Source organism: Hordeum vulgare, chromosome 2H (genome assembly GCF_904849725.1).
Source record: "Hordeum vulgare subsp. vulgare chromosome 2H, MorexV3_pseudomolecules_assembly, whole genome shotgun sequence".
NCBI classification, from domain to species: domain Eukaryota; kingdom Viridiplantae; phylum Streptophyta; class Magnoliopsida; order Poales; family Poaceae; genus Hordeum; species Hordeum vulgare.
The window spans coordinates 76,546,787-76,573,693 of NC_058519.1; the positions used below are offsets into that span (position 1 = coordinate 76,546,787).

Below are 26,907 nucleotides of genomic sequence, written 5' to 3' on the forward strand. Positions count from 1 at the left end.
TAGCATCAAGAATGAATTGCATGAATCATGAAGCAAATCACATACCCAGTTTCGTCCGAACTGAAGTAAGTTGGCGCTGCCTTGATGGTGTGGCACACCAACCATTTGGCTACGCCGATCCTTCGCATTCTCGTGGACGGCTCGCCAGCTGCCTGTGCACCACTCATCAACCAACGCCTCCCAACAATCCATCTTATCCGCACACCATCTCGGGGGCACCTGTAAGTTATTAGAAAGAATTTTCAGCGCTACGCCTATGAATGAAATCAAGAAAACTACGTAGAAGGACTTAAGAATAGGTAATTACCTTCATGTATTGCTCCTTCTTCAGAAACTTTCCGCGGCAATCCTTCTTCTGCTTCTTAATACCACACGTGGCGTAGTAATCTCGAATAGCCTGCGGCCGAGCCTCGTGGCGCAAGTTCTGTAGTAACCGCCTACACTCGGCCTCGAGAACCCTGGCCTCCTCCTCCTCATATCCATCCTCACACCTATAGAAGGTCTGCAATCAAACGTGAAAACACCGATTAGTACAATAATTAGCTATATTGTTAATTTTAGATTCTGTAAAAGGATAATTTACCCAAAAACTCTTGATCACCATCTCGGCCCTTCTGTGGCACAAGACACCATCTATAATCTCCTCCGGCGGGGCCTGCGCAGCCTGGTAGTGCTCCCAGGAAAATCCTAGTGTAGGAACCTGACCCTCACCAGACAACGTGACAAACCCTGGGAAATTTGTCCGACAAAGCACACCAAGGACGGAGTTCGGCCTACGGACTCCAAGAGTGTGTACCCATCCCCTGCAGTATGATAAGGTCAACGCATTAGATATTTGAACAAACTTGAAGGCAAAATCTAAAAAAGAGTAAATGTACTTACCTATCTCCTTCAGGTTTAATCACCGGCCTCTGCTCGCGGGTAGCCGGCGCGACCGGGAGACGTGTACTACCACGCTTGTACACGGTGGCCCCGTCCACTTGCACATCGCCCTCACTATCCGTAAGCTCATCCCCGCCATCCCCGCCCCCTGAGCCACCCGGACCCTCGGCCGAATCCGGCAACTCGGTACGATCCGGCCAGGTCTTCCATCCGGGCCTCTCCACGCCGGGTGAAGCCTACGGAACCGTAGTCTCGTGGGCCGAATGCACCTTGACCCGAGGCTGCTCCTGGACCGGAGTCTCATGGGACGAATGCCCGTCAACACTAGGCTCCTGGAATGGAGTCCCCGTAGCCTCCTCCGCAAACGAGTCGACCATAGTAGTCCTATGCTCGGGTGAATGAGCTGGTGGTGGTGGAAAGGACGACTCAACAGTCCTCCTGGGTCTTCCGCGGCCACCACCTCTCCCTGTACCCTTCCCCTTGTTCCCTACCCGACCAGCACCTCTCCCAGTGGGCAATGCCGTCGACGAAGAAGAACCCACGGGTGGTGTCGACAGCTGTCTGCCAAGGCTCTACGGAGAGATAGGGGTGGAAGGGAAGTACCACCCCTCGTGCGGGGCGCCTGGGAAGAACCAGTCGAGCGGTCTGCACCAGCGCCCACCATCTTTCCACACCTGGTGACCTGCCATGATAAAGATTAAAAGAAATTAGTACAACATAAAAAAATTGAATAACTGACATGAATAATAATATGTACATGAATAATAAAGATTAAAATATATATAATTTAAGTTGTGAATCTAACAAACTAATAATCATCATCAATAAATGCATCATCATCATCACTATCACACATGTCTTCATGAATGACGTGCTCGTCGGGTTCAACGGCGTGAAGTTGTGAAAGGCCTTACTTTAATCATTGAAGCATTGACAGGTCATCCGCATCAGTAACCTCTACGAGTTCCAGGTCTTATGGTTCCGGCTCAGGGCTGGAGTCGAATTCATTGTCGCTGTCTACTTCCATGTTCTTGGGTGAAGCACGGCGGTTCTTGAAACGTTTCTTGGAAAGACGTGTTTTTTGGAAGAATTCTCCATCATATGTGTCTGGGTTAATGTGAGGTTCATAATCCTGTTCATTTGGGAGAGGTGGTCTGACATGTGGCGGCACTTCATAAACAACTTACCAACCTTCCAGATTCTTATCCGTTTGGCATGCCCACGATAGATAGAAAACTTGGGTCGCCTGTTGAGCCGTAATATAGACATCGGGAACATCTAAATGGGTGTTTGGATTGATTTCGACTAGTCCTATATGTTCATGAGTCCTTCTAGTCTTCTTCGGCTGGAACCAATAACATTTGAAGACTACGACGTTCGGTGGGTTTTCACCATAGAATTGAAGTTCATAAATTGCTTCAACTCTTCCATAATACTCGATAACACCTTCGCCGATAGCAGAGACACCACAATTTTTAGATTTCCGGTCGGGCATAGATAGCTCTTTGCCAAAGGTACGAAAGAGATACCAGTTGATGTTGTATTTCTCAAATGAAGGGACCTTATAGTCAAAACCATTAGCGACTTGTCTCAATTCGGCGTCCATAGACTCTGAATTAGCCTACAAGTTTAATACGAAACGACTGTTGCATTAGCCGCAAGTTAGACCAAGAAATGAAATGGTCCATTATTGATAATTACCGTTTGTTTGAACCAAGAGATGAAACCGGGATAGCCGCCTCCTGTCTTTGACAGAAGCTCATACACTTCGACGGAATCATTTTCGATCACCGCTCCATCCGAGAATTTGGCGATGTAACGGCTGTTTGAAATATCCGGGAATAAGAGCAGTTCAAATGAATTAGAAGTTATGGGAAAATGTGCCGAGAACTCACTCGATGTATGGCCACACTTCTGTTAGGTTGTTGAAGATATACAACGAAATGTTCCGCCATTCTTCGACATCCAACGTTATTGGTTTCGAAGCACCGGCTGGTGCGAGCTTCCCTTTGAATAGGCTGAGGTTGGACCCACCTTTTTTAGGGTGTGCATCATTGTGCCGAGGCTTTGGATTCTGCAAATGATGATTTTTGGCTTCGTAGTGTGCTGTCACAAAGTTTGCCACCTCTTCAGTAATGAATGCCTCAGCCATCGATGCTTCAATTCTACGCTTATTTTTACATTTAGCTCGAAGGGTCTTCTGCATCCTCTCAGTTGCATAGCACCAACGATCTTGCACGGGCCCAGCCAATCTTGCCTCGGTCGGTAGATGTAAAATCAAATGCTGCATTGGATTAAAGAAGCCCGGTGGAAAGATCTTCTCTAACTTGCACAACAACTCCGGTGCAAACTCCTCCATGTCTTCTACCACGCGAGGCGACAATTCTTTCGCACAGAGAACATGGAAGAAATAGCTCAGCTCCGCCAGTACTAGCCATTCATCCTCAGGAATAAAGCCACGTAACATCACCAGCATTACCCACTCTAGCCATATGTGCCAATCATGACTCTTGAGACCAAAGATTTTTAATTTTTCAAGACTCGCTCCCCTCTTTAGATTCGCTGCATACCCATCGGGGAACATCAAGTGCATTTTGACCCATAAGATAATTTCCCTCATAGCTGGCCTTCCAAGATTGAACCAGGCCTTTGGCTTCGACCACTTCTGCTTTCCTTTGCCTTCTCGCATGTTTTGTAACGGTCTATGACATAGTGTCTCTTGATCGACTCTAGCCTTAATATTGTCCTTTGTCTTCCCATCTATGTCGAACAATGTACCAAAAATAGCCTCTCCGATATTCTTTTCAGTGTGCATCATGTCGATATTGTGTGGAAGAAGGAGGTCTTTGAAGTAAGGCAGATCCGAGAAGCATGGCTTGTGAGTCCAGGCGTGTTTTGAATTATACCACCTGAAATACCCTGGACGCTCTGAATCAGGCTCGAGGGCGTTTAACTGATCCAAGATTTGTTGGCCTGTGAACGCAGGTGGTGCCATGTTTTTGACAACTTTACCTTTGGTAAAGTTCTTCTTGTCTTTTCTAAATTGATGGTCAGGATCCAAGAACTGTATATGCAAGTCAAAGCAAGAATACTTCTGACCCTCCTGCAACCAATGAAACTGAAGAGCTGCCTTGCATTGGGGGCACGGGAACCTTCCATGCACACACCATCCAGAGAATAGCGCATACGCTGGCAAGTCATGCATAGAGTACATGTACCACACATGCATTTTGAAGTTTTCTTTTCTAGCGGCATCGTATGTCTTGACCCCATTATCCCAAGCTTCTTCCAATTCATCCTTAAGCGGTTGAAAGTACACATTCATATTCTTCCCCGGATAATCGGGCCCTGGAATTATCAACGTCAGAAATATGTTCTTTCTTTGCATAATCTGCCGGGGGGGGGGGGGAGATTGAGTGGAATGACAAATACAGGCCAACAACTGTATTGGGTTGCCGTCATGCCGAAGGGATTAAAACCATCCGTGGCGGCGCAGACTCGAGCATTCCTTGGATCTGCCGCTTTATCCTGATGCAATCCATCGAAATGTTTCCACGCTTCCCATCTGATGTGTGTACCATCATCTTATTCCCATCCGCATCTAGTTCGGTTCTTTTGCCCAATTTGTGCCATGTCATCTGTCTGGCTGTCTCTTCGACCATGAAAATACGTTGAAGTCTTGGTACAATTGGCATATACCGAAGAACACTAACTGCGATTTTGGACTGCCTCTTCTCACCCATACCGTTGTCTACCACAAGATACCTGCAAGACTCGCAATTGGGACAATAGTCCAAGTGTGCATACTCCTTCCTAAATAAGACACATCCTTTCTCACATGCATCTATCTTCTCATAGGGCATCTTAAGTACACGAAGTATTTTGTCCGACTGGTACAGGTTTGCAGGCATGACATGGCCTTTGGGTAGGAAATGTCCAAATAGTGTCATCATCGCGTCGTAGCATTCTCTTCCCAAGTTGAACTGAGCCTTCAGAGCCATTACTTGTGCAATTGCATCCAGCTGACAGAGCTTAGTGTGCTCATGGAGAGGACATTTTGAAGACTCCAACATTTCATAAAAGGCCTTTGCAGATTCCTCCATCTCATCTTCCGAATCCCGAGCATCATCAAAGTCTTGCACCATGTCTTCGATCCCGGTACCATGCTCGTCCGTGCGACGACGGACCACCTCAGTTGTTGTGCGTTGTATAGACTCACCATGAAATGTCCACACCGTATAATTAGGCTTAAAACCCCTCCTCTGCAGGTGTTTAATCATTACAGCCTCTGTCGTCTTTATATAGTTGTCGCATCCAGGAGAGGGGCAATAGTTTCTTTCATGGCCATTTGCGAATGCAGCTTTCACAAATTCCTTTGTTTTTACAAACCATTCTTTCATCATCTCTTTCTGACTAGGGTGACTGGTATACATCCACGCACGATCACTCATCTTGCGTAGCTACTAAAGACAGAAGAAATATATTTATATATAATTTAGCATTTATATTCATCGGTTAATCAGGTTCGCCTTTTTTATTACGTCCACGCAACCTACACGCTAATAGGTAAAGATAGGTCCTAATCCCACCCGAATATGTGTAGATTGGGTTCGTTTTCCCATGCACTGCTCCGGATCCAACGCAAAATTTCGGCAGCACCTCCCCGCCGTTCTCCTGATACACGTCTCCGCAATAAACAGAGAGGATGTGCATCCGGAGAACAACAGGGAGGCACTGACAAAATTCCGCATCTGATCCAGAGCACAACATACGGGAAAACGAACCCAATCTACACATACTCGGGCTGTCCATGGATAATGTTGGACAATTCGAAAGGATGGCGGTTATAAATATGCAAAGACATGCATATTTATAGATGTCGCCCTTTCAAATGGGAGACGCATACTGGTCACGCATACCGAGCCACAGTAAATGAAGCGGCGGGGAGGAGATGAAATTTGTACTAACCCACGAATGCAGGGGCGGAGCTCGTACAACGCACACGCAGGTCTTCGCACAGCAGACCTCACAGCGACGAGACAACTATCACATGTAAATCCACCCAATCAATACAAATATTCTAATTATGTCATTTTAGAGGAAAACAAGTTAAGAATATAATATTCATGAGCTAACCAAGGTTTTTATGCCATTTTGTAGCTAAATGGGTTAATTATCTCATTGTTGGAGAAAATAAGGTGAGGAGAATAAGATAGAGGAGAAGAAAGAGGAGGAGGAGGAGAAGAAGAAGAAATCAAGAAGAAGGAGAAGGAGGAGGAGGAGAAGAAGGAGGAGGAGAAGGTATTCTTCTTCTCTTCTTCTCTTCTTCTTCTCTTCTGCTTTTCTTCTTCTTTTCTTCTTCTCCTTCTTATTTTTGTCTTCTCTTCTTCTTCTTCTTCTTCTTCTTCTTATTCTTCTTCTCCTCCTCCTCCTCCTCTTCTCCTCTTCTCCTCCTCCTCCTCTTCTTCTTCTTCCTATTCTTTCTATTAAGTTAACTAACTAACTAACCTAACTAACCAAGCTAACTAAACCTATCACTAAACCTAGATAGCACTAAACAACAAAAAAAAACAACAGAATCTACCACTAAGTAACTAAAAAAGAATCTAGCTACCACTAAATACCAAACAATAAAAAAATCGACTTCTTCTTCTTCTTTCTCTTCTTCTCCTTCTTATTTTTTTCTTATTCTCTTATTCTCTTCTTCTTTACTTCTTCTCCTTCTTATTTTTTCTTCTCTTCTTCTTCTTCTTCTTCTTCTTCGTCTTCTTCTCCTTCTTATTTTTTTCTTCTCCTCTTCTTCTCCTCTTCTTCTTCTTCTTCTTCTTCTTCTTCTTCTTCTTCTTCTTCTTCTTCTTCTTCTTCTTCTTCTTCTTCTTCTTCTTCTTCTTCTTCTTCTTCTTCTTCTTCTTCTTCTTCTTCTTCTTCTTTTTCTTCTCCTCCTCCTCCTCTTCTTCTTCTCCTCTTCTCGTCCTCCTCCTCCTCCTCTTCTACTCTTCTCCTCCTCCACCTAACTAACCAAGCTAACTAACTAACCTAACTAAAACTACTAACCTAACTATCTACCACTAAAACTACTAACAATAATCTAGCTACCACTAATTAACAAAACAAAACTAAATATGTAAATTAGCAAAAAAAGAAAAAAAGGACTCACCGGAGGGGGCGGCCGGGGAGGAGGAGGGTGCGGCGGTGGAGGAGACGGCGATGGAGGAGGGGGCGCAGGGCGGCCGGGGAGGAGGAGGGCGCAGGGCGACCAGGGAGGAGGAGGCAGGGCGGCCGGGGAGGAGGAGGCAGGGCGGCCGGGGAGGAGGAGGACGCAGGGCGGCCGGGGAGGAGGAGGGGCGGCGGCGCAGGGAGGCCGGAGGAGGGCGCGGCGACGATGGTGGTGTCGGGGGTGAGAGAGAGGGGTGTCGGGGTGGCCGTTAGGGGGAGAGAGAGGCGCGTGGGGGTGGGGCTAACGGCCGTTAGGGGGGCACCCTCTTTGCCGTCCGCCTCCCGATGGCATAGAGGAGAAAAGCGGACGTCAAAGAGAGAGTCCGTTAGGGGGGAGAGAGGGGCTGCGGGGTGGGCCGCCCATGCTCTTTGCCGTCTGCCGGAATGCTCTTTACCGTGAGCTGGCAGACGGCAAAGAGCTGGTTGATGGCAAATAGTACCTTTGGCACCAGCCTGCTCTTTGCCGTCTGGTTTCTTGTAGCTGATGGCAAAGAGGGTCTTTGCCATCAGCCAGCAGACGACAAAGAAGCAGCAGATGGCAAATAACTGTTTTCCAGTAGTGCTTGATCCATACTAACTCAACAGACACCTTCGGAGATACATGTAGAGCACCTTTATAGTCACCCAGTTACGTTGCGTCGTTTGATGCACACAAGGTATTCCTCCGGTGCCAGTGAGTTATATGATCTCATGGTCATAGGAACAAATACTTGACACGCAAAAAACAATAGCAATAAAACGACACGATCAATATGCTACGTTCATAGTTTTGGTCTTGTCCATCACATGATTCTCCTAATGATGTGATCCCATTATCAAGTGACAACACTTGTCTATGGTTAGGAAACCTTGGCCATCTTTGATCAACGAGCTAGTCAACTAGAGGCTTACTAGGGACAGTGTTTTGTCTATGTATCCACACATGTATTTGAGTTTCCAATCAATACAATTATAGCATGGATAATAAACGATTATCACGAACAAAGAAATATAATAATAACTAATTTATTATTGCCTCTAGGTCATATTTCCAACATTTTTGACATTATAAAACGGAAAATTAAAAAACTAAACTTGCCATGAACCATAAACTAAAATTGCCATGGTGAATTACTTTTTTAACACAGTACAAACGCAAGCGCTGATACATACACGCATACACTCACATGGTGAACTATTTAAATTTGCCATGATTCATACACTTAAATTTGCCATGGTTCATAGAAACAATAATTTCCATGATCAAAGTACTGGAATTGCCATGGTCAAAGTATTAAAATTGACATGATCTATAAACTAAATTTGCCATGATGGATTACTAACTATTGTCATGATCCATGCATTAAATTTGTCGTGGTTAATTACTAAAAATTTTCATGGTCAATTATTAAAAAATGACATAAAAAGTAGTTGAAAATATAACGGTAGCTTTAAATTTATAAAAAAAATAGATATAACATGTCATGGCAACTTTAGTGTAAACACTATGACAACTACAGTGTAAACCTTATAGCAAGTTTTGGTCAATTTTTTTTCATCGAAACATATCAACATGGATCTAGTTTTAAAGATCTCATCGAGACAGATTTAATGGTGTAAACGGATTCTTAATTGGATTTTTAATTAGGTGATACAACATTTTTAAGCCCAAAACCAAAAAGATACCCGCTGATGTCATTTATTTTGACATGGTAACATTGATGATAATGGAGGCGTTTGGGCCATGTTGTTAACATTAGCATTTTCTTTTGAGAAAAGATATCGCCCACATATGTGGGAGTTTACAAACCGCCCACACGCATGTATTGCCATCCGTTTGTGGTTGCACGAATCTTGGCAATTTTTAATAGATTTTTTGTGTCACGTAGGAAGAGGCTGGTGTGTGGGCGTTTTATCAGTTCGCCCACACGCATGTTTCGCACGCATAGAGTTCGCGGCTGTCATCCCGACGTGTGGTGAACTGGCGTCGCGCTCACGCGCCCCACATGCGCGTAAGTTGCCATGTCTTTTGAGTGTTACATGGCAACTGAGTGGAACTGTCGTGCCCGCATGCCTGTTAGTTACCATGTCTTCCGAGTGTTACATGACAAGTGAGTGAAACTGCCGTGCGCGCATGCCTGTCAGTTGTCATGTCTTCCGAATGTTACATGGCAACCGAATGAAACTGCCGTCGCGCGCCCACACGCCTGTCAGTTGTCATGTTTTTCCAGTGTTACATGGCAACTGGGTGGAACCGTCGTCGTGCGTCCACATGCCCGCACGCCTGTTAGTTGTCATGTCTTTCCGGTGTTACATAGCAATGCGGTTGTTCAGATATGGCGATTGCAGTTGAGCAACCATGACAACTGTAGTTGTCCAGAAATGGCAACTACAGTTAAACAAACTATTGCCACGGTTCAGCAACCATGACAACTCTCACGCGGGGACACGCGGGATCGCGAGGTTGGAGGCCAGATGTGTGGATCGCGAGGCAGGAGGCCGAACGTGTGGGCGCTAGCTGTTTTGCCCACACGTAGGCGTGTGAGTGGTAAGACACTCTTAACACCCACACGTGTGGGCAATATCAGAACCCTTTTTGGGTTGCAAGTTTCAGTTTGTTTTTTGACTTTATTTTTGTCGAAAGACAACTTTACTGTAAAAATTGTCTGGACATGAGTGCTTCGTGTCACATATGTTGCACTTATAATTTGGGAGTAGAATAAAAGAAAATAAAAACACAACCGGGGATGCAAAACAGAATGGGCCGGCCCATATAAAGCAGGATGCTCACGTCCCAAGGATGCGTGTTTGCTCTCAGTCCCCCGCATTATGCGGGAAATAAGATCTCCCTTATTCACGTTTGGTCGGCAGCAGGCCAAGCTTGATTTAGGCCGCCCTTTGGCGCCTAGTGTTTAACACCTAGGACTGGGCATTCGGTCTAACCGAACCGATCGGTTCGGTTCTACAGGTTAATAAGAATTTCGGTTTTTTAGAAAACACAGACCGATCGGTTCCTTCACATTTAAGAAACCGAATTATTTTAGAACCGAAAATTCGGTTCGGTCCTGGGTTATAACCGAACAAGACGGAAGAGCTTTTTTTATCCTACCACAATTTGTTGTGACAGCAAGTTGCATTGAGTAGGCGGATGGCTAGCTACTAGTAGTATTTGTAGTGTTACCCACACGTTCTTTCTCAATACATATTCGAGGTGGTATTAAACATAAAGTTGACCAGTGCAAGTGTGCAACCAAGTACTAGTTTTAGGCCATAACAACGAGCGTGTACTTTTTAAGAAACATTAATATATACTTTTCAGCTAAACAAGGAAAGGCCTACACAGGCTAGGTAGCTTTTTTGTAGCGGTACAGAGGCTAGCTAGCTAGCTGGACTAGGACGCTTTAGAAAAAAAAGCTTCGCTCGGTACCAACGATACGAAACACAAGGAGAAGAGAGGTTTGTTGCATGTTTTCGGTTTTCTTAGTCTATTCGGTTAATTAGGTATAAAAACCGAATTTAATGAGATAATTTCGGTTCTGCATATTTGACAACCGAATTAAAAACCTAATTTTTCGGGTTCGGTTCATTCGGTTTCGGTCCCGGTTCTTTCGGTTCGGTACATCGGTCCTCGGTTAATATGCCCATCCCTATTAACACCCATGCGCCGGAGTATATTGTGTTATATCTAATTTGAGTGATGATATTGGTTTTCTAGGAGTTTCAAGATGGAATACATATGAGATGATGAGTTTGTTTTTGAGATAGCTTCTAAGGCACCGTTTTGACAGCTTCAGTTAATTGCTCACAAAAACAAAATAGGAGCGGTTACTTGAGGGCCCTAATGACCTTAAGCACATTTTACTTCACACTGCTCACACAGTAGAGTGCACTTCTTTGGAAGTTACTCCGCAATTTTTGAAAAATAGGAGCGGTTATACCATTTCTTATAAAACTTTATCGTTTGCAATATGTCCTAGTATTTATTTTTATTCATGACGCTCAGATTAAAGTTAAGCGGAACAGTTTTATTCATGACGAACTCAGCAAGACGTGTGAATCTTTTTGCCCGTGACAATCTGCTCACTATTCTATACGAACTCCGTTCAAGGATTGGCGTCAGGCGTCGAGTCTTCTGATGACCATCGGCAGCCCGTACTTGGGCCGCAGCGTGATCACGTCGGTCGGCGCGTGCACATAACTCGGGGAGAGCGACAGCACGAACCTCCGGAGGATGACGGCGACCTCGGCCTTGGCCTCGACCATGGCGAAGTTCTGCCCGATGCACGTCCTCGGACCCATGGAGAAGGACATGAGCGCGTTGAGGTGGCCCGCGGCCCGGGCGGCGCCGCCGCCTGCGTCGAACCTCATCGGGTTGAACTCGCCGGCGTCCTCGCCCCAAACCTCCTTGTCCCGGTGTATGGTGGCGATCGGGATCGTCAGGAGCGCGTCCCTCGGCACGGTGATGCCGCCGAGCTCCACCTCCGACCTCGTCCTCCTCCGGATCAGCGGGACCGGGCTGTACAGCCTGAGCGTCTCCAGCAGGAACAGGTTCACCAGCTTGAGCCTGCTGAGCGTGTCGTAGGTCGGGACCCGATCCCGGCCGCCGCACTCCCGCAGCACCTCCTCCCTGAGCTTCTCCTGCCACTCCGGGTGCGTGCCCAGCAGGAACATGGTCCAGTTGAGCATGTGCAGGCTCGTCTCCTGCCCGGCGAAGAAGAAGGTCTTGCACTCGTCGATGATCTCGTCCATGCTCAGCAGCGGCGCCTTCCCGTGCTCCGTCGTGCACGCCTCCAGCATCAGCCCCAGCAGGTCGTTCCCGTAGCCGTCGGTGTCCTTGGCGGCAAGCCTGTTCTCGATGATCTGCACCAGCGTGCTTCTCATCATCTTGTTCAGCTTCCACAGCCTCATGTTCTTTTTGGTTGGCACGAATCTGGGAAACAAATCAACGTAAGACGCCAGAGTTCAGTTGACATAGTACTGTGCTTGATCAGTGCCCGGTGTACCTGAATCCTGGGATGTAGTCGGTGAAGAGGGTCGAGAAGGCGATGAACTGGATCTCATTCAGCGCCAGGAAGATCTTCCTGCCCTCTCTGTAGCTGCTGCCGAAGGCAGTGCGCGAGATCACATCCGCGGTTAGCTCCTCGAACTGGCTAGTCAGCTCGATCTCCTGGCAATCTTTCTTCCCCTGACTGGCCAACTGCGCCTCCCACCGGGACGCCATTGACAGCACGCAGTCCACCATTGTCGACGTCATCACCTATATATATGAAATGTAGCAACATGTTCGCAAAGCCAGCACACCATCAAGTACGTACACTGCTAAAAGCCTAAGAATGATGTACATACCTTGAGCTTGTCCACGTTGAACGCCGGGTGCACGACCTTCTTGTGGCGGTGCCAGACGTCGCCGTCGGTCATGACGAGGCCCTTGCCGACCAGCCGGACGATGGGGTTCATTCGGTTCTTAGGGAACAGCCCCGTCCGGTCCGAGAGCAGCTGCTTCGCCACGCCGAAGTCGGCCACGCAGATGTTGGGCGTCGAACCGAACCAGTAGAGGAACACGCGCCCTGCATGCACACACGCACGCGCACTGGCCATTTTCAAGACACCATGACACTGCAGGCAGAAGGCTGGTTACTTGGAAAGCTGACAACGTTACCGTAGAGCGGGATCCATTCGCGGAACTGGGGCTGGGAGATGGGGATGAAGTCGTGGGAGGAGAGGTCGAGCACGAGGCCGGCGCCGGCCGCGCGGAGCCGGCGGATGTCGCCGAGGTTCCCGACGAAGAACCTGTACCCCGGCCCGCGGACGCCCTGCCGCGCCAGCCTCCTGGCGATGGCGCGCGGCCTCCACACCAGGCGCACCAGCGCGTTGAACAGGCACGAGGCCAGCACGGCCGCGGCCAGCGCCACCGAGACCGTCCAGACGGTGGCGACCATGGCTATGGTATTGGTCATCACATCAACAAGCTGGTCCAGACGGCAGCTGCTGTACGTATCCGTGGCTGCCGAGTGCCTACGCTTTGGAGGTTAAGTCCATGCGTGCGACTGCGGTGAAATTTCAATGGAGAGCTGCTTAGGGAATTCCGGTAAGAAGTTGGACACGCGCTGGACGCTGGTAGACGGTGGTATCCTGGTTTCCTTGTCGGGGTGCGCGTTTTCGTAAACGTAGACGTAATGCGACCCCATGACTCGTTAGATTACGTAATGCGATCCCATGACTCGTTAGATTATGGTTCTAGGATTGTGACCCGTGGTTTCCTGGTGACGGACGATGGGGCACGAGCATGAGCTAACCATCCATGCATGAACAAAGAGCTATTTTTTTTTAAATATTACTTTTTTTATTTTTTTGAAAAATATTGCGTTATTTTGAGAAATTTTAAAAATATAGTGTCCTCGGTCCAGGTGAGGCCGATTGTAACCTGTCGGCGTTGGTGTGGCCGAATAATGCCCAGTCGGCCACGTGGAGGCCGACTATTGGCCCGGCCACGTCGTCCCTTATCCTCTCGACCTGGAGGCTGTCCAATCGGCCTCGGCCTTGCCGATAGGCCTGTCGGCTGTGGCGTGGCCGATATGTGGCCGACCAGCCAGCCAACGGCCCGCTCGCACCTCTCTCCTTCTTTCTCCTCCTCCCCCATTCTTCCTCCTCCAAATCTCCTTCTTCTTTTTCTTTCTCTCCCCACCCAAAAACCTCTCATCTCTACCCTTAATCCTAGTCGTTTTTCCACATTTCTTATCGTAGTTCTATTGTATAGGGTTAGGGCAGCCAAACCATCCGTCTCACTCGCGATGGGGTAGTTTGTGGTGGTTGTTTTCAACCTTTTTTGGTGGTGGTGGTGGAGGTTGAGGTGGAGGTGGTGGTAGTTGTGGTGGTGGTGGAGGTGTGGGTGAAGGTGGTTGTTGTGGTGCAGTTGGAGGTGGTGGTGGTTGCTGCGTTCGTCATTTTTCTTGGTGTTCGTCGTTTCTGCGTAGGCTTCAAGGGTAATTTTTTTAGGTTTGTCAATTATGTAGTTTAAATATTTTTAGGTGCTCCGGTAGATTTGAATATATTTAGGTTTGAATTAAGTATTTTAAATATTTTTAAGTGCTACGGTAGATTTGGATATATTTAGGATAGTGAATTAAGTAGTTTAAATATTTTTAGGTTGTCCCGTACAATCGGATATATTTAGGTCAGTCCATTTAGTAGTTCAAATATTTTTAGTTTCTCTTGTTAGATTCGAATATATTTAGGCCTGTCAATTAAGTAGTTTAAATATTTTTACTACGGTAGATTTGGATATATTTAGGTTAGTGAATTAAGTAGTTTAAATATTTTTAGGTTGTCCCGTACAATCGGATATATTTAGGTCAGTCCATTTAGTAGTTCAAATATTTTTAGTTTCTCTTGTTAGATTCGAATATATTTAGGCCTGTCAATTAAGTAGTTTAAATATTTTTAGGATCTCCGGTAGATTTGGGAAATATATTTAGGTTTGTCCTTCGTCTAAAATTAGTCCTTGTTGAATAATTTGTTAGGTCAGCAGAGATGTCTGATTTAGTGAAGTTATGTTTACATTATGGTCGTGGTACTGTTCGAACAAATAAGATGGGAGCTGATCTTAGTGACTTTCACTACATTGAGGTGCGAGTGACTTCCCCTGAAACATGGTCTGTTAGTCAGTTGACAGAATGGTCGGCCAGATGTTTAGGGTTCAATATTGAAACACACACCGTTGGTGTTCATGCATTATGGACCCGGTCCAGTGCAAATATTTTCTGCTATTTGAAGCATATAGAACGAGATGACCAGTGGGTGCACTGGTTAAAAGCTTGCGAGCGTAGGGGATGTAATCCCGTGGCCTTACTGCTCCCCGTGATAAAGCCGGTGAGTGAACCTCAAGCCGAATATAGCTACGAGTATGGTCAGAGCAGTGAAGGGATGCATGATTCACAGTCAATTCATGCGTCCCATGCTGGAGATGATGTTTACGAAGCAGACCAGAGTAGCCAGGCAGAAGGAGGAGACGCAGATGATTATGTTAGCGATGAGGCGGATGCTGACGAGATAGATGGACACATGCAAAATGATAACCCACAAGTATAGGGGACCGCAACAGTTTTCGAGGGTAGAGTATTCAGCCCAAATTTGTTGATTCGACACAAGGGGAAGCAAAAGAATATTCTCGAGTATTAGCAGTTGAGTTGTCAATTCAACCACACTTGAAAGACTTAGTATCTGCAGCAAAGTTTCAGTAGCAAAGTAGTGTGATAGCAACAGTAGCAATGGTAACATTAGCAGCAGTGACAGCAGTAGCAGTAACAGTAGCAGCAATGACAACAGTAGCGACAAAGTAACGTAGCAAGAACCAGTAGGAAAATCTTGTAGGCATTGGATCGGTGATGGATAATTATGCCGGATGACATTCATCATGGAACAGTTATAACATGGGGAGATATGTAACTAGCTCCAGTTCGTCAATGTAATGTAGGCATGCATTCCGCATATAGTCATACGTGCTTATGAAAAGAACTTGCATGACATCTATTGTCCATCCCTCCCGTGGCAGCGGGGTCCTAATGGAAACTACAGGATATCAAGGTTCTCCTTTTAATAGAGAACCGGAACAAAGCATTAGCACTTAGTGAATACATGAACTCCTCATACTATGGTCATCTCCGGGAGTGGTTCCGGCTATTGTCACTCCGGGGTTGCCGGGTCATAACACATAGTAGGTGACTACAACTTGCAAGATAGGATCAAGAACACACATATATTGAGGAGATCATAATAGGTTCAGATCTGAAATCATGGCACTCGGGCCCTAGTGACAAGCATTAAGCATGGCAAAGTAGTAGCAACATCAATCTCAGAACATAGTGGATACTAGGGATCAATCCCCATCAAAACTAACTCGATTACATGATAGATCTCATCCAACCCATCACCATCCAGAAAGCCTACGATGAGATTACTCACGAACGGTGAAGAGCATCATGAAATTGGCGATGAAGGAAGGTTGGTGATGACGATGGCGACGATCTCCCCTCTCCGGAGCCCAGAACGGACTCGAGATCTGCCCTCCAGAGGAAGAACATGTGGTGGCGGCGCCGCCGTATCGTAAAACGCGATGAACTCTTCTCCTTGATTTTTTTCCGGACGAAAGGGACTAAATAGAGCTGGAGTTGGAGGCGGCGGAGCCCCGAGGGCCCACAAGCCTGCTAGGCGCGGCCAGGGGGGCCTGCGCCTCCTAGGATTGTGGGCTCCTCGCTCCATGCCTCCGGTTGATTCTTGCGCCAGTATTTTTTTATATATTCCACAAAAAATCCTCGTAAATTTCCAGGTCATTCCGAGAACTTTTATTTCTACGCAAAAACAACACCATGGCAATTCTGCTGAAAACGGCGTTAGTCCGGGTTAGTTCCATTCAAATCATGCAAATTAGAGTCCAAAACAAGGGAAAAAGAGTTTGGAAAAGTAGATACGATGGAGACGTATCAACTCTCCCAAGCTTAAAGCCTTGCTTGTCCTCAAGCCATTCAGTTGACAGACTGAAAGAGACAAAAGAAAAACTTTTACGAACTCTGTTTGATCTTGTTATTGTAATTATGTCTAACTCATATTCAGATTTTTAGCAAGATCATAAGCTAACCACATAAGCAATGCCATTTAGGTCTCAAGAGGAGCTCATATCAATGGCATAATCAACTAGCGAGCAATAATAATAAGTTTCAAACATCAACACTTCAATCAAAACAATCATGAAGCAATATGAACAGATGGTATCTCGCTAGCTCTTTCTGAGATCGAAAACATAAATGCAGAGCACCTTCAAAGACCAAGGGTTGACTGAACATTGTAATTCATGGCAAAGAAGATCCAGTCACACTCATACTCAATAACAATAAATAGCAAAGCAAAAAAATGACGGAGGTGCTCTCTAATTGGTGCTTTTACAAGAAGAGGATGACTCAACAGAAACATAAATAGACAGGCCCTTCGCAGAGGGAAGCATTGATTTGCAGAGGTGCTAGAGCTCAAGCTTTGAAGACAAAGATAAATAATTTTGGGTGGCATGCTTTCAATGTCAACGCAATGACCAAGAGTTTTCACCATCTTCCATGCTACACATGCTATAGGCGGTTCCCAAACAGAAAAGTAAAGTTTTGACTCCCCTCATACATCTCCAACATATCTATAATTTTTTATGGTTCCATGCTATTATCTTGTCAAACTTTGGATGTTTTGTATGCCTTTTATATCTTTTTTGGGACTAACTTATTAACTCAGTGCCAAGTGCGAATTTTTGTTTTTTCCGTGTTTTTGACCCTTTTCAAATGAGAATATTAAACGGAGTCCAAACGGAATAAAACCCCCGAAAAGATTTTTTCGGAACACAAGATACGCGGGGAACTTGAGAACCAAGGAAAAGGACCCCGGAGGAGGTCACAAGCCCCCTAGGCGCGGCCTGGGGAGGCCTAGCAAGCTTGTGGGCCCCATGTGGCTCCTCTACCCTACTTCTTCCGCCTATAAATCCCCGAAAAAATCCAAAACCACGGGAGAGAGCCACGAAAATACTTTTCCGCCGCCGCAAGCTTCTGTCTCCGCAAGATCCCATCTGGGGCACGTTCTGGTGCCCTGCCGGAGGGGGGATTCGGACACGAAAGGCTTCTCCATCAACACCATTGCCTCTCCGATGATGCGCGAGTAGTTCACTATAGACCTTCGGGTCCATAGCTAGTAGCTAGATGGCTTCTTCTCTCTCTCTTGGATCTTCAATACAAAGTTCTCCATGTTCTTCATGGAGATCTATCCGATGTAATCTTCTTTTGCGGTGTGTTTGTCGAGATCCGATGAATTGTAGATTTATGATCAGATTATCTATGAATCTTATTTGAGTTTCTTCTGATCTCTTATATGCATGATTTCATATCCTTGTAATTCTCTTCGAGTTGTGGGTTTTGTTTGGCCAACTTGATCTATGATTCTCGCAATGGGAGAAGTGCTTGGTTTTGGGTTCATACCATGCGGTGACCTCACCCAATGATAGAAGGGGTAGCGAGGCACGCATCGTGTTGTTGCCATCAAGGGTAAAAAGATGGGGTTTATATCTATTGCATGAATTTATCCCTCTACATCATGTCATCTTGCTTAAGGCGTTACTCTGTTTGTCATGAACTCAATACACTAGATGCATGTTGGATAGCGGTCGATGTGTGGAGTAATAGTAGTAGATGCAGAAAGTATTGGTCTACTTGTCTCAGACATGATGCTTATATGTATGATCATTGCCTTAGATATCATCATGACTTTGCGCGGTTCTATCAATTGCTCGACAGTAATTCGTTCACCCATGTAATATTTGCTATCATGAGAGAAGCCTCTAGTGAACACTATGGCCCCCGGGTCTACTTCACATCATATTTTCTGCCTTACACATTTACTTTGTTGCACTTTCCGCCTTCACATCTCACCTTGCAATCAATCGTGAAGGGATTGACAACCCCTTTGTAGCGTCGGGTGCAAGTTTGCTGTTTTTGCGCAGGTACGGTGGAGACTTGGCTTGATACTCCTACTGGATTGATACCTTGGTTCTCAAACTAAGGGAAATACTTACCGCTACTGTGCTGCATCACCCTTTCCTCTTCAAGGGAAAAACCAACGCAAGCTCAAGAGGTAGCATCCCCCACCACCGATGAATCACACTCCATGACTAGCCGAATACTCGGGTGCCGTCCATACCAACAACAATCCAGGGGGAGTTTTGTTTGCAATTATCTTTTCGATTTGAGCATGGAACTGGGTATCCCAATTACCGGCCCCTTTCTCGTGAATGATAGTGAATGAACATGTATCGAGGATAACACTCCTATCATGGAAGATACCACCCGCCCCTTGTCACCACATGAGTGGTTCGGGCATGCAAAATAGATTATTACTTGAAGGTTTAGAGAGTGGCATATGCAAATTTACTTGGAACGGTAGGTAGATACCACATATAGGTAGGTATGGTGGACTCATATGGAACAACTTTGGGTTTATGGAAGTGGATGCACAAGCAGTATTCCCGCTTAGTACAAGTGAAGGCTAGCAAAAGACTGGGAAGCGACAAACTAGAGAGCGACAACAGTCATCAATATGCATTGAAATTAACCAACATTGAGTGCAAGCATGAGTAGGACATAAATCACCATAAACATGAATATCATAGAGGCTATGTTGATTTGTTTCAACTACATGCGTAAACATGCGCCAAGTCAAGCCACTTGTATCATTCAAAGGAGGATACCATCCTATCATACTACATCATAATCATCTTGAAATTCATGTTGGCATCCAAGACAAACCATTATAAGCTCCTAGCTAATTAAGCATGACATCAGAAACTATGATCTCTAAGTTGTCATTGCAAACACGTTTCTCTCACAACAAAGCTGAATTAGGAACGATGAGCTAGTCATATTTACAAAAACAAAATAGATCGAGTTCATACTAGCTTTTCCAGGCTCAGTCACTTCATCATATATCGTCATTATTGCCTTTCACTTGCACGACCGAATGATGTGAACAATAATAAGAGTGTTCGTGCATTGAACTAAGCTGGAATCTGCAAGCAAACACAAAGGAGAAGAGAAAGTAATATGGCTCTTTGATAGATAAACAAATATGCATGCGAGAGCCACTAAACATTGTAACCATGGTCTTCTACCTCGACCCAAAGAAAAAGAAAACTATTTACACGGGAAATCTCCCCAACAAGCAAAAGAAGAACAGGAAATATTTTTGGGTTTTCTCAATCTAGACAAACACACGAGCAGAAAGTGAGAAAAAGAAATAAAATAGCATGGATGATACACTGGTAAGGTGTGAACACCGACTACCAAAGTGAAAGTGTGAGCAAGAATATAAAGTCGATGAGAAACACGTACTCCCCCAAGCTTAGGCTTTTGGCCTAAGTTGGTCTACTCCCATGGCTGGTCCGGGCGATATCCAAAATCATAATGGGGGTTGTACGGGAGCGCGGCAGCTACCGCCTGAATAGCTGCCTCACGGAGGCGAGCAACCGTTGCCTCCCTCTCAATCTCCTCTGCCTCTCCTCTGGTTATGTAATATCTCCGTTTTACCTAAAAGTCAAAGAAGGGAGGAGCAGGAAGGTTAATATGGAAAACACGTTGTCCGTTAAATATTAACCGGTAAAGGAGGGATTCATTATCCCTCTCAAGGAACTGATAACGTGTCATAGCGGCGCGATCAAGGAAAGCTGTATGGAGCGGGGGATCTCCTTCGTGGATGGGTACTCCAAGAAAATTTGCTATGCGAGTGGCATAGATCTCACCAAAGAAATCCCCTTCATTAGCATTATTATTTAGCCTCCTCGCGATTATAGCTCCCGTGTTGAAACTTCTATCACCCGTTACTGTGCTCTTAAGAATGTTAAAGTCTGGTGCGCAGAGGTGACAATGCTCAATCTTGCCGTTAATGCATCTACCTATGAAGAGGGCAAAGTAATGCAAGGCAGGAAAATGAATGCTCCCCATGGTAGCCTGCGTAATATCTCTAGTTTCTCCGACAGTTATACTAGAGATAAAATCTCTAACCGAAGACCTAGGAGGATCATTGAGACTACCCCAGTCAGGCATCTTGCAAATTCTATTGAAATCCTCTAAATCCATGGTGTACGATTTGTTATAGAGATCAAACAGTATGGATGTGTCACGGCCAGCTGAAAATTTGAATCTACGAACAAAAGAGGCAGTGAGAGAAGTATACTGTTCACATTTATTGGAGATGAATTCTTCAAGTCCGACTTGTGAACAAGTATATCAAACTTGTCTTTGAAACCTGCATCAATCATGAATTCATGAGAAGGCCATTCACATGGTTGTACCTGTGCGTTCCTCGGTTGGTAAGGATCGGGCTCCCGAATCGCGAGACGGGGGCCCCTCTTGCTTGAAGAACCACCATGATAGGTTTTTTGAAAATCTTCCCTTTTCTGAAATTTTTAGTGACTCAAAGGAAAAGTGAACAAGGCTCAAAGAAACTCATTGAAACTACTCGTACAAGTGCCTAGAGGCCATATCACGCATCAAAACCACTTGGGACCAGCTAAAATTAGCATGCAAAGCTCAAGAACAGGGTCACCAAGGAAGCAAAAATACACAACGAATAAGGCACTAGAGCAAAAACTAATTGGACCAATGGAGGAGTCACATACCAAGGAACAATTTCCCCAAAATAGTTTGGTGAATGGGGCTTTGCACAAGGAGATCGAAAATCGCAGCAAGAAGAGCAAGAACACGGGTTTGAGCTGTAGAATGATTTTTTCTGGAGGTAGGAGAAGGAGCTGGGAGCTGTAATAAGTGGAGGGGGACACGTGGGCCCCAGAAACCTGGTAGGCGCGGTCAGGGGGGTGCCCGCGCCTATGGATGAAAATGGAGTGGAAACTTTCCGCTTTTCCGGAGGAAAAATGAAAACGGAGAGGAAATATGAAAGCGGAAATGAAAATTTGCAAAACGGAAATGGAAATGGATTTTTTAATGCGAAAACGGAAACAAAAATGGAAGAGTGTTTTCCGGTGGAACATATGTGGAAATGAAACTTTCCGTTTCCGTGAATATGGAATTTCCCATTTTTACTATTGGCCTACGGCTGCTTTGTAGCCCAACCACCAAATAACACATAATGACACAATGAGCATAATGGATCATTTGATGCCCAACTTATACTACCATATATGTACTCACATAGACCCTATACACAATTGTCATGTACTAATACAATACTAGGATCTGTTGCTAACATAATCAAATTATTTTGTAGACATGTTAGCAATTCATTAATTTTTGTTGTTGTTTGTATTACTCTATGATTCAAGGGGTTTTGAAATTCCGTTCAATGCCCACCTCTATTTCTGTATCTGTTTTGTATTTGCTCCATGTTTGTTTCTGGTAGTATCTGTTTCCGTATTCATTTCCGGGGTTTCTGTATTCGTTTCCACTTCTGCAAAACAATATGAAAACAAATGTGATAGCACTGAGTTTCGTCTGTTTCCGCTCCGTTTTCATCCCTACCCGCGCCTCCTGGGCTTGTGGCCCACTGGTGCATCCCCCTGACTAGCTCTCCATCTCAGAATTTTTCAAAAATTCCAGAAAAATTCATACTTGATTTTCAGGGCATTTGAAGAACTTTTATTTTCTGGACACTTTTCTACGGGACGCAAGAAGCAGGAAACAGGAAAAACTAAAGCTAAATCTATCATTTTTCTTCTAAACAACGGAAAATAAAAGTTTGGAACACAGGGTTGTGACTCTCAGATTCATCCATCTCATGGTCATCGAAAGAAATCCGTCAATGAGGTTGATCAAGTCTCCTTGGCAAACTTTTTTCGAATCGCATAAAACTGGAGAATTTTCAAATAGTAACTAGGTTACCTCAATGGGGATGTGCATATCCGCAAAAAGCAAATCATACTTCATCTTATGAGTTGGTATAGGGCATTCAAAGCTCCCAATAAGAATCAATGAAGTTTTTTCAATAGCATTGATGCAATGTACTCGATATTGTTTCTTTGGAAAGTGCACCGTATGCTCATTACCATTGACATGGAAAGTGACATTGCCTTTGTTGCAATCAATAACAGCCCCTGCAGTGTTTAAAAAGGGTCTTCCAAGGATGACCGCTGATGGGGTCATAGTCCTAGGGTAGGGTCATAGGCCTGCCGTAGACGTCCTATCCAAGGACTACCCCACACAAAGGACAGGACCCTAAGTCTGCCCCGACTGAATCAAGGTATCCCCGTCATCCAGTCGGTAACAGGCCTTGAATCATCCAGTCGGTAACTAGCATTCGGAGGACACCAGGCTCACCGACTGGATACACTCGGTACGTCGTAACCTCTCCGGAGGGAAAATGTCGTACGTTTCCGGGTGCATCTATTAGCATTTAGAGCAGACGTTACCTGTAACGTCCGCATTCAATCGCCACTACTCCACCCCTGAGTCAGAACCATTGTGGGGGGCAGCGCACTCTATATAAGCCGCCCTCCCCACTGGTAAAGGGGTTAGCAAATCTTTGTACTCCATATCACACTCGGTAACAAGCTCCGAGAGCACTGAGACGTAGGGCTGTTACCTCCACCGCAGAGGGGCCTAAACTCATACAACCTCGCTGTAGCTAGGACTCTGCCCATCCCATTCGTACCCTACACATCTACTGTCAGGCTTATACCCACGACAGTTGGCGCCCACCTTGGGGCAGGCGTCTAAGCGACTTCCGGCGAGTTTGCGACTACTTCCTTTCGTCATGTCGTCCGGTGGAGGTTCGAGCATGGGTCACCAGATCCTCTTCGGCGCTCTCTCCTTCGTGGTCGACGATTCGGCATGGCTTCGGGATGCACCTCTCGACGTCGAGGCGCTTCCCCATCGCAGGGCCACGCACTTCCGTGCCGGCGCTCGCGGCGTTCTTCTTCTCCAACAATCGGCTCCATTGCCGGCTTGCACCTTCGTCACGCGTCGCAGCAAGCAATCTCGCAGTCCGCGTCTGCAACATTGGGTGCAGCATGCCCGAGCGCGCCAGTTCGTGTCCTCGCAAGTGGCGGTTCTGGAGTCTGTTGTGGTCGCCCCGCGTCCCCAGTGCTCGGGCTCGGTTCCGACTGAGCTCCCTTCCGAGTACGTGGGTCGCGGGCCTGCAGCAGAAGTTCACATGGCCAACACCCATGAAGATCCCCGTCAGGCTGGCCGGAACGAGCGCGAAGCCGGTGAAGCGTCCGGTGTACGCCGTCCGCCTCGCCATTCCGCCAGTCGACACACCCGGCAGAGCAACATAGAGTTGTTCCGCACACCTCTCCTCAACTTGGCTGCGGCAGCCAAGATCGCCGACTCCCTCCAGCCGACTGATTCAGAGGCAAGAAGAGGAATCGAGCAGATCCGTGCTCTGTTGCACACGGCGCAGCAGCAGAATTCGGCAGTCTCCCAGTCACACAATCGGATCCACAACAGTTCCGCCCATGCAAACACGCATCGGTCGGTTCACAGCCCCGGCTCCTATCAGCACCACAGGGGAGGCAGTCGTTCCATGATCCGTGAAGATCGCCGCCGTTCACGCACCCCTCCGCGGGGTGGACCCTATGGGTCCCGACATCATGATGATCGGCGTTCAGTCGGCGACACTTATGACCCGAGACCCGACGCAAGAGGGCGAATCGCCCAGCAAAGAGTCGACAGGGATCGAGCCCACCACGATGGCCACAATCTGGATCATCCAAGTGGTAGCAGGACCATCGTGTCCTGCCCCGAGTGTTTTAGTCGAGCCATCCGCTTGGCTGACATCCCGCCCAACTTCCGATTGGCAGCGGGAATCGACAAATTTACGGGGGAATCCAAGCCTAAAACATGGCTAGACGACTACCGAGTGGCGGTCCAGATCGGAGGAGGGGACGACTATGTCGCTATGAAGCATCTCCCTCTGATGCTGGACGGCTCGGCACGAGCTTGGCTGAACCAGTTATCCCCCTCAAGCATTTACAGTTGGGCAGATCTTGCCCGAGTGTTCATCAGGACCTTCGAAGGGACGTGCAAACGCCCTGCAGGCCTTGTGGAGCTCCAGCACTGCGTCCAGAAGCCGAATGAGCCTTTGCGCGACTTCATCCAGCGATGGACGACTCTTTACCACACGGTGGAGAGCGTCACCGAGCATCAAGCAGTCTGCGCATTCAAGGCACGCGTACGGTACAAAGAGTTGTATCTAAAGTTCGGCCGGACAGGCGACATCTCCATGAGCAAGATGATGGAGATAGCTACTCGTTATGCAAATGGCGAGGAAAAAGACCGCATCCGGAGCGGCAAACACAAAACAGTCGGCGATACCGACGGAGGTAACACTCGGAAGCAGAAACAAAAGGTTCCACCCACACCGCAGGCAGAAGCTGCAGCTGTGACCACAGCCAAGTTCAAGGGCAAGGGGAAAGCACAGTCTGCTCCCAAGAAGAAGCCGTTCAACAATCCCATCTTGGATCAGCCTTGTCCAATACACACGAAGATGGACGAAGAAGGCAATCCCATATATGCAAAGCATACCACTCGGCAGTGTCGTCTCTTGATCCAGGGGTTTAGCGAAGGACAACCGAGTGAGAAGAATCCCGAGCAGGATGAGGAGGACAAGGAGGATCCGTTCCCCCAAGTCCATGCAACCCTCATGATTTTTGCTGATGTCGAAAGCAAGAGTCGTCTGAAGTTGGTGAACAGAGAGGTCAACATGGCCGTTCCGACTGCTCCCAAGTTTCTGAAATGGTCTCAGACTGCGATCACCTTTGATCAGTCGGATCATCCTACGCATGTCCCCACTCCAGGAAGACAGGCTCTGGTCGTCGACCCGGTGGTGGAGGGAGTCCGTCTGCGCAAAGTCCTCATGGACGGCGGTAGCGGACTGAACATCATGTACGCCGACACCCTCAAGGGAATGGGCATTCCGATGTCCAGACTCAGTGAGAGCAATATGCAGTTCCACGGAGTCGTCCCCGGGCGGAAGGCCAAGTCACTCGGCCAGATCGCGTTGGACGTCACTTTCGGCTCCGACAAAAACTTTCGCAAGGAGAAGCTCACATTCGAGGTGGTGGATTCCCAGAGTGCTTACCATGCAATTCTGGGCCGCCCGGCGTACGTGAGTTTCATGGCACGCCCGTGCTATGTGTACTTGAAGTTGAAGATGTCGGGCCCAAAGGGCGTTATCACCATCACCGGCAACCGCCAGCGAGCCGAGGAATGCCTGCAAGACGGGTCAAGAATCGCCGACCATCAGATGGCGGTACTCGAGCTCGACGAATACAAGAAGACAGTCGACCCTGCCGACTTGATGCGCTCGAAGAAACCAGCTTCCGAGTCCGCGTTCCAGTCGGCGGGAGAGACGAAGAAAATCAGCATCCACCCGACGGACGAGTCTGCCGCCCCGACGAACATCTCCACCACCCTCGATCCTAAATAGGAAGCCGAGCTCACCCAATTCCTCCGTGAGAACTGGGACATCTTCGCATGGAAGCCTTCTGACATGCCGGGTGTTCCCAGGGAGTTGGCTGAGCACCGACTGCATGTGGATCCCGTCGCTCGACCTGTCCGAGAGCGCCTGCGTCGGTCCGCCGCGCACAAGAGGAAGGCAATCGGAGAAGAGGTGGCCAAGCTGCTGGCTGCCAACTTCATTCGCGAGGTTCACCACTCCGAGTGGCTCGCCAATGTCGTCATGGTGCCCAAGAAGGACAAGTCACTCCGAATGTGCATTGAATTCAAGCATCTCAATAAGGTCTTCCCGAAAGACCATTTTCCGCTCCCCCGCATAGATCAAATTGTCGATTCGACTGCGGGATGCGAGCGTTTGTCATTCCTTGATGCCTACTCGGGTTATCATCAGATCCGTCTGTATGGTCCCGATGAGTTGAAAACAGCCTTCATCACCCCGTTTGGGTGCTTCTGTTACATCACCATGCCTTTCGGTCTGAAGAATGCAGGAGCTACCTTTATGGGCATGATCCAAAAATGCCTCCTCGACCAGATCGGTCGCAATGTGGAGGCATACATGGATGATATCATAGTCAAGTCACGCAAAGGTTTCGACCTGCTGACTGACTTGGCAGAAACATTCGCCAACCTTCGTAGGTACGATATCAAGCTAAATCCAGCCAAATGTTCATTCGGTGTTCCCAGCGGAAAGTTACTCGGTTTCTTCGTTTCCGAACGAGGGATCGATGTTAACCCCGAAAAGATCGGGACCATCGTACGAATGGAGAGGCCGGTCAGAATACACGATGTTCAACAGCTCACAGGTTGCCTAGCGACTTTGAGCAGGTTCATCAGTCGACTC

The 26,907-nt window shown here is 47.0% G+C and overlaps 1 protein-coding gene across 1 annotated transcript; it reads right to left on the reverse strand.

Moving 5' to 3' along the window:
* Window positions 1-11,193: 11,193 nt before the first annotated feature.
* LOC123425558 (cytochrome P450 709B2-like) lies at window positions 11,194-13,016 on the reverse strand. Its single transcript, XM_045109250.1, has 4 exons — window positions 12,737-13,016; window positions 12,424-12,644; window positions 12,081-12,334; window positions 11,194-12,007 (listed from the first exon to the last, which is right to left on the reverse strand). The coding sequence occupies exons 1-4, from the start codon at window positions 13,014-13,016 to the stop codon at window positions 11,194-11,196; spliced, it is 1,569 nt and encodes a 522-aa protein (XP_044965185.1).
* Window positions 13,017-26,907: the final 13,891 nt, after the last annotated feature.

What these genes read in the sequence shown, in the direction of transcription:
- LOC123425558 (XM_045109250.1), bottom strand. Translation starts at nt 13,016, where the DNA reads ATGGTCGCCACCGTCTGGACGGTCTCGGTGGCGCTGGCCGCGGCCGTG. An exon ending in CGAATGGATCCCGCTCTACG is followed by an intron (nt 12,645 to 12,736) that starts GTAACGTTGTCA and finishes GTGTGCATGCAG; the next exon opens with GGCGCGTGTTCCTCTACTGG. An exon ending in TCAACGTGGACAAGCTCAAG is followed by an intron (nt 12,335 to 12,423) that starts GTATGTACATCA and finishes TCATATATATAG; the next exon opens with GTGATGACGTCGACAATGGT.